This window comes from Heptranchias perlo, chromosome 19 (assembly GCF_035084215.1).
Source record: "Heptranchias perlo isolate sHepPer1 chromosome 19, sHepPer1.hap1, whole genome shotgun sequence".
Taxonomy (NCBI): Eukaryota; Metazoa; Chordata; class Chondrichthyes; order Hexanchiformes; family Hexanchidae; genus Heptranchias; species Heptranchias perlo.
The window spans coordinates 3,509,440-3,523,255 of NC_090343.1; the positions used below are offsets into that span (position 1 = coordinate 3,509,440).

Consider the following 13,816-nt stretch of genomic DNA (forward strand, 5'->3'; position numbering starts at 1 on the left):
AATCGAGCCCTGTGTCTGCCCTCTCAGGTGGATGTAGAAGAAACCAGGGCACTATTGAAAGAGTAGTGGAGCTGGTCTGGCCAATGTTTATCCCTCAACTAACTGATGATCTGGTCATTTATTTCAAGGTTGTTTTTGGGACCTTGCTGTGCCCAAATTGGCTGCCACGTTTCCCTGCATTATAACAATGACTCCACCTCAAAACTACTTCCTTGGCTTTGGGACGTCCTGAGGTTCTGGAGGTAATATATTAATGCAAGTTCTTTCTTTATCTTTCACTCCACAAATAGTTGAGAAACACCCTCTGCGTTCATTCTTACAGCACTGCAGCATTTGAAAATCACTCAAGAATAATCTAGAATAATTTATTTTAGTGATGTTGGTTGAGGGATAAATATTGTCCAGGACGCCGGAGAGAACTCCCCTGCTCTTCTTCGAAATAGTGCCTGTGGGATCTTTTACGTCCACCTGCGAGGGCTGACAGGCCCTGGGTTTAACGTCTCATCCGAAAGACGGTACCTCTGACAGTGCAGCACTCCCTCAGTGCTGCACAAAAGTGCCGGCCTAGATTATGTGCTCAGGTCTCTGGAGTGGGACTTGAACCCACAACCTTCTGACTCAGAGGCGAGAGTGCTCAAAAGATAAAATAACAGATTTTGTGTTTTGGTTAAGGAATGGTCTGGGAATTCCCATATTGACAATATTTCGGAGACTCTCCAAAATGTTTCTGTAATTAGATCATGTTTAAAATTTGCTGTTTTCTTTTTAATGTAACACATCTCGCTCTCCGCACAGGACGAAAAGAATCAAATGATGACCACTAATGTCTGGGTCAAACAGGTTTGTTAGAGTTTTGGTCAAATTAGTCCTTTGATTATTTTTTCTTGTTTCTACAAAATGCCACTCCTCTTTACTTGCCCGATGCTTTTTTTTCTCTCTCTCCTGATTTCAGGAATGGCATGATTTTAAACTCCGCTGGAATCCCATGGAATACGAGAATGTGACGTCAATCAGAATCCCGTCAGAGTTCCTCTGGAGGCCCGACATCGTCCTGTACAACAAGTGGGTTCACAGCAAGTGAATTTAATGGCCTTGTTTCTTCAATCAGGCTTCCGGGGAAGCTAGATAAACACATGAGGGAGAAAGGAATAGAAGGATATGCTGATAGGGTGAGATGAAGAGTGGAAGGAGGCTCGTTTGGAGCATGGGCCCCTTCGAACAAACGGGCTGTTCTGTGCTGTAGATTCTATGTATCCGGGTATCGGCTACATTGCTCGCAATATGTGTCTCGTCATGAAACCTCTGAATGGGTTGACAAATTCCTAAATTGTCACAAAACCGTTTCTGTAATTAACCCTTTCCTTCCTTCCTCTGGATGCAGGGAAATTGCCATCTCCTTGGGCTGGCTAGCTTTCAGCTCGTGCACTTTGACACTGAAACAAACACTAATATTGCAGTAATAAATCTACTCAAACATTTATTACAAATCAATTTTTTTATTCTACAAGTTGTTACGATCTGGAATGCGCTGCCTGAAAGGACGGTGGAAGCAGATTCAATAATAACTTTCAAAAGAGAATTGGATAAATACTTAAAAAAAGAAAAATTTGCAGGACTACGAGGAAAGAGTGGAGGGAGTTGGACTAATTGGTAGCTCTTTCAGAGAGCCAGCACGGGTATGATGGGCTGAATGGCTTCCTTCTGTGCTGTACGATTCTATGATTCTAATTCCCAAACAATGAAAAGAAACACTGAAAACACAAATTTCCAGATTCACTAGTATGATACCGGGGCTTAGAGGGTTAAATTATGAGGGCAATTTGCATGGACTTGGCTTGTATTCTCGTGAGTGTAGGAGATTGAGGTGTGATCTAATCGAAGTGTTTAAAATGTTAAAAGGATTCGATAGGCTAGATACGGAGAAACTATTTCCTCTGGTGGGGGAATCCAGAACAAGGGGGCACAATCTTAAAATTAGAGCCGGGCCGTTCAGGAGTGAAATCAGGAAACACTTTTTCACACAAAGAGCAGTGGAAATCTGGAACTCTCTCCCCCAAAAAGGCTGTGGATGCTGGGGGTCAATTGGAATTTTCAAGACTGAGATCGATAGATTTTTGTTGGGTAAGGGTATCGAGGGATACGGAACAAAGGAGGGTAAATGGAGTTGAGGTACAGATCAGCCATGATCTGATTGAATGGCAGAACAGGCTCGAGGGGTTGAATGGCCTCCTCCTGTTCCTAATCTTCCTGTGTTCCTAGAAAGGGGGATTTTGGGATTAGGATACTGCTCGTGTGGAGGATAAACACCCACATGGACTAGTTGGGCCGAATGATCTGCGTACGTGTTGTAATTTCTACGTAGTCCTCATCTTTAAAAGCCTCTTTGACGGGCGATCTTCCCATACTTTTCCCTTCTTTCCCACAGCTCCCTTTGTGAAACACCGTGGGATGGTTTGTTAAAGGGGAGGTGCTGTGTAAATATACAATACTGTCAGTTGCCGCTATCTTCAGCCTCTGATGATAGTGCCCTGCTTGTTTATCCTTGCAGTGCCGATGGAGACTTTGCCGTCACTCACCTGACCAAGGCCCAGCTGTTCCACAACGGCAGGATCAAATGGGTACCTCCGGCCATCTACAAGAGCTCCTGCAGTATCGATGTGACCTTCTTTCCCTTTGACCAGCAGAACTGTACCATGAAATTCGGATCGTGGACATTTGACAAAGCCAAGATTGACCTAGTGAGCATGAGCAGGCACGTGGACCAACAGAACTACTGGGAAAGTGGAGAATGGGTCATCGTCAGTGCAGTTGGGAATTACAACATCAAAAAGTATGAATGTTGTAGAGAAGTCTACTCGGATATTACCTATTCCTTCCTGATAAGACGGCTCCCTCTGTTCTACACGATTAACCTCATCATTCCCTGTTTGCTTATATCCTGTTTGACTGTGTTGGTCTTTTACCTCCCCTCAGATTGTGGTGAGAAGATCACACTTTGCATCTCTGTGTTGCTTTCGCTGACTGTCTTCCTCCTCCTTATAACGGAGATCATCCCCTCCACGTCTCTCGTCATCCCTCTGATCGGGGAATACCTTCTCTTCACTATGATATTCGTCACTTTGTCCATTATTATCACTGTCTTTGTGTTGAACATTCACCATCGCTCCCCCCACACGCACACCATGCCTGCCTGGGTACGCAAGTCCTTCCTGGATGTCATCCCTCGCTTTCTCGTCATGAAACGACCCACGGCTGTGAACAAAAGCTGTAAAAAACTGATCAGGTCAATGCAGGAAACATCGAGCTCTTCAAATTACTCGGCTGAAGCTGAGGATGAACAGAAGTATCTCGCCTGGGGATCAGACAAGCAGCTGAACACTGACACTTCACCGAATACTCAATATTGTCTTCAGGAAGACCAGGGCAAACCCAAAGCACTTTGCAGATCACAATCTACCCAATACAGCATTTTACATCAGGACCAGGCACAAGCTGGCTGTCCATGTCCACAACCCACCAACCTGTCTCACCACCACGGCAGTGACCAGACCAGCTCCCGCTCCAGCTCCCGCTGCAAAGGGAGGTCATTAAGCCTGCAATGTCCTCACGGGCAGGAGGATCCGCCTCTCACCAATACTGGATGTAGGTCCCGCAGTATCCAGTCCTGCCATCTGCATGCGGGTCCTCGCCAATCCAATGGGCATGTCAGGTCCTCGGTCACTCCACAGTGCCGTGAGAAGGGACATCCCACCCAGCATACGTCATCTCAGTCTAAAGGCAAGCATGGGAACAAAGTGACGGGAGCTGCCTTGGGCACGAAGCAAGATTCAAAAGTAGCCAGTCCCAGACAGCAGCAGAACGTAACGCTGACCCCAGCCATGAAGTTGGCAGTGGAAGGCGTTAATTACATTGCTAACCACCTACGGGCGGAGGATGCTGATTTCTCTGTAAGTAGTAACGTTATTGAGTTTGGATGTTGGCATCGTCTCTACGTCTACCCTCTCAAATCCCTTCATCATTTTAAAGACCTCTATCAGGTCACCCCTCAGCCTTCTCTTTTCTAGAGAAAAGAGCCCCAGCCTGTTCAGCCTTGCCTGCTAGGTATAATCCTTGATGTTGACAAGGATTCAAACATATTTTTGCTCATCTGGTTTCTGATCTAACTTTGCAATGAACAAAGTGAGACAGTGAGGCAGGAATATTGCAAATGCAGAATGGGAGTGTAGATGGCAAATGAATTTCAATATAGGTAAGTGTGAGGTGGTGCATTTTGGTAGGAGGAATAAGAGGAGCACATACTGCTTGGATAATAAGAGTTTGAGTAGAGGGGCAGAGGGATCTGGGAGTACAAATTCACAATTCATTAAGAGTAGCGAGGAGGGTAATAAGGCCATAAATAATCCAAACAAAAATACTAGGGTTCATTTCTAGAGGGATTGAAAAGCAGAAGTTATGTTAAACTTGTATAGAATCTTGGTCAGACAACACTTGGAGAACTGTGCACAGTTCTGGTCTCCATATTACAAAGAGGTTATAGAGGCACTGGAGAAGGTGCAAAAAAAGATTCACAAGGATGATACCAGAACTGAGAGGTTATACCGATCAGGAAAGATTGAACAGGCTGGGGCTCTTTTCTCTAGAAAAGAGAAGGCTGAGGGGTGACCTGATAGAGGTCTTTAAAATTATGAAGGGGTTTAAAAGAGTAGACTTGAAGAAGATGTTTCCACTTGTGGGGGAATCCAAAACTAGAGGCCATAAATATAAGATAGTCACTAATAAATCCAGTAAAAAATTCAGAAGAAACTCCTGTACTCAGAGAGTGGTGAGAATGTGGAATTTGTTACCACTTGGAGTAGTTGAGGCGAATAGCATCAATGCATTGAAAAGGAAGCTAGATAAGTGCATGAGGGAGAAAGGAATAGAAGGATATGCTGATGGGGTGAGATGAAGTAGGGAGGGAGGAGGCTCGTGTGGAGCATAAACACTGGCATGGACCAGTTGGGCTGAATGGCCTGTTTCTGTGCTGTACATTCTATGTAATTCTCTATTGCAATGGGTTCTGGTGTTAAGCCAGTCCTCAGAGATTCACTACATCTTGGTTATTATTGGTCTTGAGCAAAATGGTGGCTTCATTTTGTCCCTGGTTCTGTCAGGTGCTGCAGTATTTGTTGCGTTGAAAATCTCACACTTTTTTTTAGCAGGGTAGAAATAATCATTGCAACTTTGATAAGAAGTGTTATAAAAGAGGAAAGGACATTTGGCCCAAGAAACCTGACCTTTTTCAAATTCAGACAGAGGTTTATGTTAGTGTTAATTCCGGGGTAAGACCAGGAATTTCAACCACAACCATTTCTGTTACTGTTGGGAACACTGGGATCGCTCGACGAAAAAAGACCCAGGTCCGTCTAGTTCTCCTTCTCCCATCCTGGGAGTCACATGATACGGTGATAATGGAGTTGTTGACTAATCAGAGCAATCAATCTCCATCAATTAGTCTCCAACAGACCCAGACATGAGGTGAGGAAAACCCCCAGTGGTGGAGAGCTTTGGGAACCATAGGTCCAAAGTCACCTGTTCCTCCCGAGCCTGTTACACTCATCACATGTCATGTCTGAAAATGCTCAGAAACTGGTGTAAGCCGTGGCTCGGTGGGTATCACCCTCGTCTCTGAGTCACAAGGTTAGTGAGTTCAAGCCCCACTCCAGAGACTTGAACATGAAATCTTGGCTGACGCTCCCGGTGCCAGTGCTGCACTGTCAGAGGTACCGTCTTTTGGAGGAGACGTTAAACTGAGGCCCCGTCTGAACCTCTCAGGTGGCCGTGGAAGATCCCATGGCACTATTCGAGGAAGAGCAGGGGAGTTCTCTCTGGTTCAATATTTATCCCTCAACCAATTTCACTGAAACAGATTATCTGGTCATTTATCTCATTGCTGTCTGTGGGATCTTGCTGTGCACAAATTGGCTGCTGCGTTTCCTACATTACAACAATGATTACACTTCAAAAGTACTTCATTGGCTGTAAAGCATTTTAGGATTTCCTGAGGTCATTAACTGCAAGTTGCTTCTCTTTTTATCAAGTAGACAGCTCTATTGAGAGAGGGTTTCCATTCTGACTGTGTCCAGTTTAGTCCCTGTGATTTGCCGAGGAGTTTGCTCGTCTCCTCCATCATAACTCCAGCAGAAACCTTGTTTACTCTCGTAAATAGGGTTTCCGCTGCACTCCCACCAAAGTTATGGCAGCGGAGTGGGAGAAGTTGCAAGGGAATTCTCCCTTGTTTTATTGCAATCTATTGCTCTAATGATTATTATATTACATGGAATGTACAGCACAAAAACAGGCCATTCGGCCCAACTGGTCTATGCCGGTGTTTATGCTCCACACGAGCCTCCTCCCTCCCTACTTCATCTCACCCTATCAGCATATCCTTCTATTCCTTTCTCCCTCATGTGTTTATCGAGCTTCCCCTTAAATGCATCTACACTATTCACCTCAACTACTCCTTGTGGTAGTGAGTTCCATATTCTCACCACTCTTTGGGTAAAGAAGTTTCTCCTGAATTCCCTATTGGATTTATTAGTGACTATCTTATATTTATGACCCCCCTAGTTCTGGCCTTCCCCACAAGTTCCCTACATCGATTTACTTCGATTTAACACAGCTTAATAGTCGATTTCCTGTTCCATAAAGGAAAACACCCTTAAACCAGTGCAGTTACCAGCTTGTCTCCTGCCCTTTTCTCAGTCTGAGCATGTCGGAAAGAACGGACACTGTCACAAAAACCTTTCCTTACCCACAGCCTCATAAAAGTCGTCATGTTGGGTCTGAAGGACATCATTTACTTTAAGCTTTTTGGACTAGAACTGCAGCAAGTATGAAGTCCGATAAATTGACTCTTAATCTTTTCCTGAGGGACTTGGAAAGCAATTATGGAAAATATCATTTAAAAAGGGACAGTATTTAAACCAGTTCCTCAAATCATAATCCTTTTTGGAGTTTTTAATTCTTTAGCTCCTGTTTTGTTCTCCTTGATCAGTGTTCAACATACTCGCTGAGGGCATCGACTGAGGAATGATGTCAGTGTGGGAAATGAGAGGATGGTTGGTTTGATTAAGCGCGGTATGTATTCAGGCTCCAATGTCTTACCTCGGGGCTGAGGATATCTTGTGCAATCATAGGTCCTCGTGTCCTTTTGAGAAACATGAATCTGAACCGATAAACTTGGAGCCGGATCAACTTTCAGACTTGCAGTTTTCCACTTGCACTGTTAAATCTCAGCAGTTTCAGGGATTGATCTCGAGTTTACCAGAATGATTGTCTGAGGTCACCTTGGACCAAATTGAATTGAAAACCCAAAGTGAGGTTGTGTTCTCCACGGTCTGTTCATAACCTGCTTGTTCCAATAGTAAAGGAAGGGAGGCTTGCATTTATATAGCGCCTTTTACAACCTCAGGACATCCCAATAAATACTTTTTTTTGAAGCGTAGTCACTGTGGTAATGTAAGAAATGCGGCAGCCAATTTGCGCACAGCAAGATCCCACAAACAGCAATGTGACAATGACCAGTAATCTGTTTTTTTTTTAGTGATGTTGGTTGAGGGATAAATATTGGCCCAGGACCACCCTGGTCTTCTTCGAAACAGTGTTGTGGGATCTTTTACGTCCATCTGAGAGGGCAGACTGGGCCTTGATTTAACATCTTATCTGAAAGACAGTGCAGAACTCCCTCAGTGCTGAACTGGGAGTGTCAGCCTGGATTATGTGCTCAAGTCACTGGAGTGGGCCTTGAACCGAGACCCTCTGAGGCAGGAGTGCTACCCACTGAGCCATGGCTAAACCTGGATGAATGGCCAAGCTGTGAAGTGAACCTTCTGATTTTTATTTTATTTTTGATGAACAACATAGAGCAGGGCAGCCCCAAGGGTGGGGGGAAAATGGATTAAACCAGGAAGTAGTGCTTACAAGCGGTTATGGAACAGGCTAGATGGACCACTGGGTCTTTTCCTGTCTGTCATTTTCGTACTTATGTTCGTTTGACACCAAGATTGGGTTTTAAAAGCCATCAAGTGAAGGAGAGAAGGGAGCCCGAGGGAGATGCGGAGTTCCACAGTTTTAAAGTCCTGGGAAAGAATGGGTTTGAGTAGGAGACGGTGTAATGAGTCCTGATTTCAACAGCACGGAGGAACGCTCCAATTCAAGATAGATTCCATTCCTTTTTTTGCGACAAATGACGCCGAACTAGGCGATTGAGAGCGGAAGGAGGAGGGGAAGGGTGGACATGGCTGATGGAGATGGTGGGCGAAGCAGGATGCAAGTTTTATTGGGTTTCTCACAGCAGCTGAGCAGTATGACTAGAGTACATTGGGCGAGTAATAACGTATCAGAGAGAGCCGATCGCCGCTACCAAGCAAAATCAAGTGACCTTACTGTGCCCTTCAGTGGGACTGAACCACTTCTCAAGCTAAATATAACCGAGACACTCTAAAACCTGGTCCTAGAAGGGATCAAATGCATTAACCAGTCTCCAAAAATAGTCTTCCCTCGAGATGGTGTCCCATACAATACCTTTGCTCAGATGATATTTTACATCAGATGGTCAGATCATATTTGGCACATCGCCTCTGCTTGAACAGAAGTTTACATTGTGACTTTTGATTCTTTATAAAGCGATGCTGTGATAATAAGCCAGAACCCTCTCCTACCAGCCAGTTGGCTCCTCGTTGACCCCTACAGTTTGACATTATTGAGATACCTGCAGTTTTCCGTGGTTCTCAAAGAGTTAAAAGTAGAACATCTAAGTTTGCAGATCATGTCGAGGCTATTTTTGGAAAAGCAGAATTAAAATAACGATTAACAACTGGAATTTACTACTGAGGAGGATGTGCAATAATACACATTGGTGCCAAAAACAGAATTTATGATTAAGAAATGAAGGATGTATCAGTGAGTAAGGGGAGCGTTCCTCCCAGTTCCACCAACACAGCCTGGGCTTCACCATTGTTGTTGTATCTTCACACTCTTCCATTGGTGTGGTTGGTGAATTAGTTGAATAGATTATCCTCTAGTACAGTGGTTGGTGAATTAGTTGAATAGTTTATCCTCTAGTACAGTGGTTGGTGAATTAGTTGAATAGATTATCCTCTAGTACAGTGGTTGGTGAATTAGTTGAATAGATTATCCTCTAGTACAGTGGTTGGTGAATTAGTTGAATGGATTATCCTCTAGTACAGTGGTTGGTGAATTAGTTGAATAGATTATCCTCCAGTACAGTGGTTGGTGAATTAGTTGAATAGATTATCCTCTAGTACAGTGGTTGGTGAATTAGTTGAATAGATTATCCCCTAGTACAGTGGTTGGTGAATTAGTTGAATAGATTATCCCCTAGTACAGTGGTTGGTGAATTTGTTGAAACTTCTCCACTTTTTCTCTTTTCTCCTCCCCAGTGGTGCTCAGGCCAACCGTAGTGTCCCTACTGCCACAGCTAAGATCAGCCAACTGATGATAGAGCAGGGACAGGGACACAACAAGGGGGCCGTCCTGGTTTTTTGTATGGCTCTGCACCAAAGGAGGAGGTGCCTCCTTGGTTGTCCTATAATCTGGAATGATAATGTTCTCTGATTTGCAGGTGAAGGAAGACTGGAAGTACGTCGCCATGGTGATTGACAGGATCTTTTTGTGGATATTCATTATCGTTTGCTTCCTGGGAACGCTGGGACTCTTCCTGCCTCCTTGGTGGGCGGGAATGCTGTGAAATACGATGGACATCGACAAACCCAACACAAGAAAAACCGGCTCCATGGGGGAAATGGGATGGATGCATGGTTCTACATTGTCACCCCATGATCACTTCCCAGTACTCTGAGAATATTTTCACAAGATAAAAATTGTGTGGGCAAGAGAGTTATTAGTTTATTCTTTTAAAAAATGGGCTTCGTATTTGTGCTTCTAAGTTGATAATGCAGCATTTTAAAAAAATCACAAGGATGACACCAGAATTGAGAGGTTATAACTTTCAGGAAAGACTGAACAGTCTGGAGCTCTTTTCTCTAGAAAAGAGAACACTTGAGGGGTGACCTGATAGAGGTCTTTAAAATTATGATGGGGTTCGATAGGGTAGACGTAGAGAAGATATTTCCACTTGTGAGGGAGTCCAAAACTAACAGGTCACAAATATAAGATGGTTATTAATAAATCCAATAAGGAATTTAGGAGAAACCTCTTTACTCAGAGAGTGGTGAGAATGTGGAACTCACTCCCACAAGGAGTAGTTGAGGTGAATAGTGTAGATACATTTAACGGGAAGCTAGATAAACACATGAGGGAGAAAGGAATAGAAGGATATGCTGATAGGGTGAGATGAAGTAGGGAGGGAGGAGGCTCGTGTGGAGCATAAACACCAGCATAGACCAGTTGGGCCGAATGGCCTGTTTCTGTGCTGTACATTCGATGTAAAACACCTGCAATAAGCTCCAAATTGTAAACCAAATGATATAAACTGTGTAAGATCATTGCTAAAAATACAGGATGTCTTGCTTGCTTCCCAAACCCACGACCTCTACCACCTAGAAGGACAAGGGCAGCAGGCACGTGGGAACAACACCATCTGCATGTTCCCCTCAAAGTCACACACCATCCCGACTTGGAAATATATCGCTGTTCCTCCATTGTCGCTGGGTCAAAATCCTGGAACTCCCTTCCTAACAGCACTGTGGGAGAACCTTCACCACACGGACTGCAGCGGTTCAAGAAGGCGGCTCACCACCACCTTCTCAAGGGGCAATTAGGGATGGGCAATAAATGCCAGCCTCGCCATTGATGCCAACATCCTGGGAATAAAAAGGATTTTTAAAGAATTTATAGAGAGATTTTAAAAAAATCTCTATCCATTTGATGTTTGACACAAGCCATGTATAGCCAGCTCCCTTTCTCCCAATGTTGTTGTACTCTGCCCTGATTTGCCTTCATGTTCCAGTATTTAAATCATTAAATATACATTTACGAACCTCCAACGAATGCTGATTACTTGATAGTCATTGACGCGTCTGGTCCAGTTGATGTGTAACCCCTGCTGGTCAGTTATGTCGAAGCCTTGACACAGCACAGGCTTCTGGAGAGGGAAGAAATTATTTTCCAGCACTCAAAATTCACTTCAAGTGGGATCAATTTCCGGGACCTGATCTCGCATTCCCGATTCCGCCGGAAATGCCAAATTGGCAGCTGGTGAATTCGGAGAGCTCGCGCCCTGCCGAGGAGAGGTAACTTACCGATCAGGAGCCTATCAGATATCAGCCGTGGCTCAGTGAGCAGCTCCCTCACCTCCTGAGTCACAAAGGTCATGAATCCGAGTCCCACTCCAGAGACTTGAGCACAAAATCTAGGCTGACACTCCCACTGCAGTACTGAGGGAGTGCTGCACTGTCGGAGGGTCAGTACTGAGGGAGCGCTGCACTGTCGGAGGGTCAGTACTGAGGGAGCGCTGCACTGTCGGAGGGTCAGTACTGAGGGAGCGCTGCACTGTCGGAGGGTCAGTACTGAGGGAGTGCTGCACTGTCGGAGGGTCAGTACTGAGGGAGCGCTGCACTGTCGGAGGGTCAGTACTGAGGGAGTGCTGCACTGTTGGAGGGTCAGTACTGAAGGAGTGCTGCACTGTCGGAGGGTCGGTACTGAGGGATCGCCGCACTGTCGGAGGGTCAGTACTGAGGGAGCGCCGCACTGTCGGAGGGTCAGTACTGAGGGAGCGCCGCACTGTCGGAGGGTCAGTACTGAGGGAGCGCCGCACTGTCGGAGGGTCAGTACTGAGGGAGCGCCGCACTGTCGGAGGGTCAGTACTGAGGGAGCGCCGCACTGTCGGAGGGTCAGTACTGAGGGAGTGCCGCACTGTCGGAGGGTCAGTACTGAGGGAGCGCCGCACTGTCGGAGGGTCAGTACTGAGGGAGCGCCGCACTGTCGGAGGGTCAGTACTGAGGGAGCGCCGCACTGTCGGAGGGTCAGTACTGAGGGAGCGCCGCACTGTCGGAGGGTCAGTACTGAGGGAGCGCTGCACTGTCGGAGGGTCAGTACTGAAGGAGTGCTGCACTGTCGGAGGGTCGGTACTGAGGGAGCGCCGCACTGTCGGAGGGTCAGTACTGAGGGAGCGCCGCACTGTCGGAGGGTCAGTACTGAGGGAGCGCCGCACTGTCGGAGGGTCAGTACTGAGGGAGCGCCGCACTGTCGGAGGGTCAGTACTGAGGGAGCGCCGCACTGTCGGAGGGTCAGTACTGAGGGAGCGCCGCACTGTCGGAGGGTCAGTACTGAGGGAGCGCCGCACTGTCGGAGGGTCTGTACTGAGGGAGCACTGCACTGTTGGAGGGTCAGTACTGAAGGAGTGCTGCACTGTCGGAGGGTCAGTAATGAGGGAGCGCTGCACTGTCGGAGGGGCAGTACTGAGGGAGTGCTGTACTGTCGGAGGGTCAGTACTGAGGGAATGCTGCACTTTTGGAGGGGCAGTACTGATGGAGCGCTGCACTGTCGGAGGAGCAGTACTGAGGGAATGCTGCACTTTTGGAGGGGCAGTACTGAGGGAACGCTGCACTGTCGGAGGAGCAGTAATGAGGGAACGCTGCACTGTCGGAGGGGCAGTACTGAGGGAGCGCCGCACTGTCGGAGGGGCAGCACTGAGGGAGTGCCGCACTGTCGGAGGGTCAGTACTGAGGGAGCGCTGCACTGTCGGAGGGTCAGTACTGAGGGAGTGCTGCACTGTCGGAGGGGCAGTACTGAGGGAGCGCTGCACTGTCGGAGGGTCAGTACTGAGGGAGCGCTGCACTGTCGGAGGGTCAGTACTGAGGGAGTGCTGCACTGTCGGAGGGTCAGTACTGAGGGAGCGCTGCACTGTCGGAGGGTCAGTACTGAGGGAGCGCCGCACTGTCGGAGGGTCAGTACTGAGGGAGTGCCGCACTGTCGGAGGGTCAGTACTGAGGGAGCGCCGCACTGTCGGAGGGGCAGTACTGAGGGAGCGCCGCACTGTCGGAGGGTCAGTACTGAGGGATTGCTGCACTGTCGGAGGGTCAGTACTGAGGGAGCGCTGCACTGTCGGAGGGTCAGTACTGAGGGAGCGCCGCACTGTCGGAGGGTCAGTTCTGAGGGATTGCTGCACTGTCGGAGGGTCAGTACTGAGGGATTGCTGCACTGTCGGAGGGTCAGTACTGAGGGAGCGCCGCACTGTCGGAGGGTCAGTACTGAGGGAGTGCTGCACTGTCGGAGGGTCAGTACTGAGGGATTGCTGCACTGTCGGAGGGTCAGTACTGAGGGATTGCTGCACTGTCGGAGGGTCAGTACTGAGGGAGCGCTGCACTGTCGGAGGGTCAGTACTGAGGGAGTGCTGCACTGTCGGAGGGTCAGTACTGAGGGAGCGCTGCACTGTCGGAGGGTCAGTACTGAGGGATTGCTGCACTGTCGGAGGGTCAGTACTGAGGGAGCGCCGCACTGTCGGAGGGTCAGTACTGAGAGAGTGCTGCACTGTCGGAGGGTCCGTACTGAGGGATTGCAGCACTGTCGGAGGGTCAGTACTGAGGGAGCGCTGCACTGTCGGAGGGTCAGTACTGAGGGAGTGCTGCACTATCGGAGGGTCAGTACTGAGGGAGCGCTGCACTGTCGGAGGGTCAGTACTGAGGGAGCGCCGCACTGTCGGAGGGTCAGTACTGAGGGAGCACCGCACTGTCGGAGGGTCAGTACTGAGGGAGTGCCGCACTGTCGGAGGGTCAGTACTGAGGGAGTGCCGCACTGTCGGAGGGTCAGTACTGAGGGAGCGCCGCACTGTCGGAGGGTCAGTACTGAGGGA

The 13,816-nt window shown here is 47.7% G+C and overlaps 1 protein-coding gene across 1 annotated transcript; it reads left to right on the forward strand.

The window, feature by feature from the left end:
- The first annotated feature begins 813 nt into the window (after positions 1-813).
- Positions 814-9,751, forward strand: LOC137335397 (neuronal acetylcholine receptor subunit alpha-4-like). The gene is made up of 5 exons (XM_068000749.1): positions 814-840; positions 953-1,062; positions 2,549-3,405; positions 3,778-3,947; positions 9,626-9,751. Exons 1-5 carry the CDS (start codon positions 814-816, stop codon positions 9,749-9,751), a joined length of 1,290 nt encoding a protein of 429 aa, XP_067856850.1.
- The last annotated feature ends 4,065 nt before the right edge of the window (positions 9,752-13,816 follow it).